General features: G+C 48.1%; 1 protein-coding gene across 1 annotated transcript in view; it reads left to right on the top strand.

The window, feature by feature from the left end:
* Positions 1–3,003, top strand: part of LOC143275800 (uncharacterized) — a 3,750-nt gene extending 747 nt beyond the window's left edge. The window contains exon 2 of the mRNA XM_076580078.1: positions 2,573–3,003. Coding sequence (XP_076436193.1) covers positions 2,573–3,003 — 431 coding nt within the window. The remainder of the gene's footprint in view (positions 1–2,572) is intronic.
* Positions 3,004–5,439: the final 2,436 nt, after the last annotated feature.

The raw sequence follows: 5,439 nt of genomic DNA, 5'->3' as shown, positions 1-5,439 counted from the left end.
ACAACACATGCCCACACACACACAGAAGAGAGAGAGAGAGAGAGAGAGAGAGAGAGAGAGAGAGAGAGAGAGATACACACACATATAGACAACACACGCTCACACACAAACGACCGGCACTTTGCCATAAAATTGTTGTACACCAACTGGTATTGCCGATTTCCCACCACTGACATTTTCTACTCCGTTTATTTTAATCAGAACTCCACCCCTCAGATACAATGATCACATATAGTAAAGCACTACATGAATACTCTGAGTAATGTCACTCACTCATCCACACCCCACTGTAATTTTTTTAATAATTATATTTTTGGTTTACTTATCCCTGCCAACTTTTGTCTTGGGTACAGGTTTTTATGCAGTGCCCTGTTTAGATTATTTGTGGCAAATCTAGTGTATGTGATGTTGTAGCTTATTGTGACTTGTTTTATGCAGGAACTATGATGTATGTTTCAGTATCGGATCTTTTATATTCTTCTTGTTCTTTATTTTCATAGCCAGGCAATCTTATATTTAGTTCTTGTATATAATGATCCTTTTTTAAATAGCATGTAGGTCAGTTACTGCAAAAATAGCTTTAATTTCAGGCTCTGGCAGTATAAAAATGTTAATAAATCATCATCAAGCCTTCATTTCGGTTGATTTGCTGAAAATCAACAGTATCATCTGTTTATTTGGTCGAGAAACTTTTGAAACACAGTATAGACGTTTGATTTCAAATGCAGATGGACGTAACCCAGTCGCAGGAAAAGTTAGAAAGCAAAAAGAGAGAACTGGGAAATGGGAGGTGGGCTGGAGTTTGTGTTTTATGGCATTCATAAACAAGATTTTTACTCGTCCCAAGTACCAGTTGGATTAAAACATTTGATATGAGTGGCTGGCTTAGAGTTCCGAACATTTTTTTTTGTAACATCTACAATATCAGTATTGATCTGAAACACACACACACACACACACACACACACACACACACACACACACACACACACACACACACACACACACACACACACAGAGTTGACTTACCCTCCCCCTAACCCCCTCACCCTCCAACACTTAGTCCCCCTCCTCCACCTCCGACCCACACCCCCCCTCCACCACACACACACACACACACACACACACACACACACACACACACACACAAACACACACACACACAGAGTTGACTTACCCTCCCCCTAACCCCCTCACCCTCCAACACTTAGTCCCCCTCCTCCACCTCCGACCCACACCCCCACCCACCCACACACACACACACACAAATGCACACACAATACACATATCATATGCCAGGTGCACCAAACCCATCTTTCTTTTTCTTTCTTTTTTTTATTTGAGAGAGGCAGAGACAGACAGAGACAGTCAGAGACACAGAGAGAGGCAGAGACAGACAGACAGAGACAGTCAGAGACAGACAGAGAGGCAGAGACAGAGACAGAGAGAGTCAAACAGGTGGAGGCGGATTAAAAAAACAAAACGAAAAAAAAACGTCTATTATGTAATGATATTCGGCCCATTCAAAGATTCTTAAAATATAGATAGCAAGTTCATATAGTCTCATCTTTTTGAAGAGACAAACAGACAGACAGCAACAGACAGAGAGACAGATGACGTGGACGGGATGCAAGAAAGGGTGGGAGGTGGTGGAAGATGTGGAGAGTGAGAGAGAGAGAGGAGAGAGAGGAAGGGGGTGGGGAGAGAGAGAGAGAGGAGAGAGAGAGGAGACCAAGAGACAGAGAGAAGTAAGGGGGGTGGGGAGAGAGAGAGGAGAGAGAGAGAGAAGGAAGGGAGGTTGGGAGAGAGAGGAGACAGAGAGAGAGAGGAGACAGAGAGACAGAGAGAAAGAAGAGGGTGTGGGGAGAGAGAGAGATGAGACAGAGACAGAGGAGACAGAGAGACAGAGAGAAGGAAGGGGGTGGGGAGAGAGAGAGAGAGGAGACAGAGAGACAGAGAGAAGGAGACAGAGAGAAGGAAGAGGGGTGGGGGAGAGAGAGGGGAGACAGAGAGAAGGAAGGGGTGGGGGTGAGAGAGAGAGAGAGAGGAGAGAGAGAGAAAAGACAGAGAGACAGAGAGAAGGAAGGGGGGTGGGGAAAGAGAGAGAGAGAGAGGAGAGAGAGAGAGAAGGAAGGGAAGTGGGGAGAGAGAGAGAGAGAGAGAGAGAGAGAGAGAGAGAGAGAGAGAAGGAGACAGAGAGAATGAAAGGGGGTGGGGAGAGAACAACAGCAGCAATGAAAGTCATAGAACTGTCACCAGTTCTTCAAAGAAACCAACAGACACCAACGAATAGCTTTCTACTTCCCCATAAACCCCCCACCCCCACCCGCCCACCTGAAGGCATATGACACGATTAGAAGGTGACAACAATGACTTAATCAGACTCCACCACCACTCCCTCTGTTCCGAGTGTTGCTTACGTTCCCCTCAACGGATGACGTGTTCACACACTTGAGAAACACGAGACGAGCTTCTTAAGAGAAACGACGCTTCGTGGCAACTGTGGGTAGACAAAGGCACAGGCCTCACGACTGGGTATAAAAGGGGCATGGGTCTGGTGCGGGGACGTCAGTTTGCAACTTGCTGTCAACTGAAAACATGTCTGGACGTGATGAAGGAGGAAAAGTCAAGGGAAAGAGCAGGTCTCGCTCAAGAGTACAGTTCCCTGTGGGGCGTCTCTACCGTCTCCTGCCTGCCGGCGACAAGAAGTGCAAGAGGAAGAGGGAGGAAAGCTATGCCATCTACATCTACAAGGTGCTGAAGCAGGTGCACCCTGACACTGGTATCAGCAGCAAGGCCATGTCCATCATGAACATCTTCGTTAACTATATGTTCGAGAGAATCGCTGCTGAAGCTTCCAGACTGGCGCACTACCACAAGCGTTCCATAATCCCCAGCCGCGAGATCCAGACTGCTGTCCATTTCTTGCTGCCTGATCAGCTGGCCAAACAGGCTGACAGTGAGGGTATCAAGGCCCTCACCAAGTTCGTCAGCAGCGACTAGACCTGCCAACTTTCCCTGCTGTCCAAGGCCCTTCTCAGGGCCACCCTCGTCTTCCCAAGTGGGTTGGACATCTCATTGCAAAGTTGATATTCTTTCAGTTGTGTGTGTTTGTGGTGTTGTATGTGAGGTCAGCCTGTAACTGAGACTCGTCTATTTGACGAGGCTTTTGATTTTAATTCAAACACACACACACACACACACACACACACACACACACACACACACACACACACATACACGTACATACATACATACACACATACACACAAAAACTTTCACGATCACACACATACATACATACACATACACACAAGAACACATACCCACACACACAATTGAGAGACAGATCGAGATACAGACACAATCAGACACAAGCACAACACATGCACACACACTCACACAGAAAGAGAGAGAGATATAGAGATACACACACATATACACAACACACGCTCACACACAAACGACTGGCACTTTGCCATAAAATTGCTATACACCAACTGGTTTTGCCGATTTCCCACCACTGACATTTTCTACTCCGTTTAATTTAATCAGAACTCCACCTCTCAGATACAATGATCACATATAGTAAAGCACTACACGAATACTCTGAGTAATGTCACTCACTCATCCACACACCACTGTAATTTTTGTAATAATTATATTTTTGGTTTACTTATCCCTGCCAACTTTTGTCTTGGGTACAGGTTTTGAGAGAGGCAGAGACAGACAGACAGAGACAGTCAGAGACACAGAGAGAGGCAGAGACAGACAGACAGAGAGAGAGGCAGAGACAGACAGAGAGGCAGAGACAGAGACAGAGAGAGTCAAACAGGTGGAGGTGGATTTAAAAAACAAAACGAAAAAAAACGTCTATTATGTAATGATATTCGGCCCATTCAAAGATTCTTAAAATATAGATAGCAAGTTCATATAGTCTCATCTTTTTGAAGAGACAAACAGACAGACAGCAACAGACAGATGACGTGGACGGGATGCAAGAAAGGGTGGGAGGTGGTGGAAGATGTGGAGAGTGAGAGAGAGAGAGGAGAGAGAGATGGAAGGGGGTGGGGAGAGAGAGAGAGAGGAGAGAGAGAGGAGACCAAGAGACAGAGAGAAGTAAGGGGGGTGGGGAGAGAGAGAGGAGAGAGAGAGAGAAGGAAGGGAGGTTGGGAGAGAGAGGAGACAGAGAGAGAGAGGAGACAGAGAGAAAGAAGAGGGTGTGGGGAGAGAGAGAGATGAGACAGAGAGAGAGGAGACAGAGAGACAGAGAGAAGGAAGGGGGGTGGGGAGAGAGAGAGGAGACAGAGAGACAGAGAGAAGGAGACAGAGAGAAGGAAGGGGGATGGGGGAGAGAGAGAGAGAGGAGAGAGAGAGGAGACCAAGAGACAGAGAGAAATAAGGGGGGTGGGGAGAGAGAGAGGAGAGAGAGAGAGAGAGAGAGAGAAGGAAGGGAGGTTGGGAGAGAGAGAGGAGAGAGAGAGAGAGAAGGAAGGGAGGTGTGGAGAGACAGGAGACAGAGAGAGAGAGGAGACAGAGACAGAGAGAAAGAAGGGGGTGTGGGGAGAGAGAGAGAGAGGAGACAGAGAGACAGAGAGAAGGAAGGGGGGTGGGGAGAGAGAGAGGAGACAGAGAGACAGAGAGAAGGAGACAGAGAGAAGGAAGGGGGGTGGGGGAGAGAGATGAGAGAGAGAGAGGGGGGAGACAGAGAGAAGGAAGGAGGTGGGGGTGGGGAGAGAGAGGAGACAGAGAGAGGAGACAGAGAGAAGGAAGGGGGGTGGGGAGAGAGAGAGAGGAGAGAGAGAGAGAAGGAAGGGAGGTGGGGAGAGAGAGGAGAGAGAGAGAGAGAGAGAGAGAGAGAGAAGGAAGGGGGTGGGGAGAGAACAACAGCAGCAATGAAAGTCATAGAACTGTCACCAGTTCTTCAAAGAAACCAACAGACACCAACTAATAGCTTTCTTCTTCCCCATAAACCCCCCACCCCCACCCCCCCACCTGAAGGCACATGACACGATTAGAAGGTGACAACAATGACTTAATCAGACTCCACCACCACTCCCTCTGTTCCTCTCTCTCTCTCTCCCCACCCCCATTCCATCTCTCTCTCTCTCTCACTCTCCACATCGGAACGGATGGCGTGTTCACACACTTGAGAAACACGAGACGAGCTTCTTAAGAGAAACGACGCTTCGTGGCGACTGCGGGTGGTCCTGACGTAACAGGCAGGAAGTGACCATCGAGCTTTTAACACCTCTCTCTCTCTCTCTTTGTAGTCGATGGGGAGGATGGGCAGAGACAGTTAGTTGTTTGTTTTGTCCGGTGAGGAGTGCCACGCTTTTGTTTGCTGATGCATTGTTGTCCAGTTGCGCCACTGGGGGTGGGAGGGTGGGGGTGGGGATCGGGGGGTCTTCGTTGACCAGGTGCCCTGGTCGCCGTGCT

This window comes from Babylonia areolata, chromosome 31, assembly GCF_041734735.1.
Source record: "Babylonia areolata isolate BAREFJ2019XMU chromosome 31, ASM4173473v1, whole genome shotgun sequence".
NCBI classification, from domain to species: Eukaryota; Metazoa; Mollusca; class Gastropoda; order Neogastropoda; family Buccinidae; genus Babylonia; species Babylonia areolata.
This window is presented reverse-complemented; position numbering and strand designations above follow the sequence as displayed.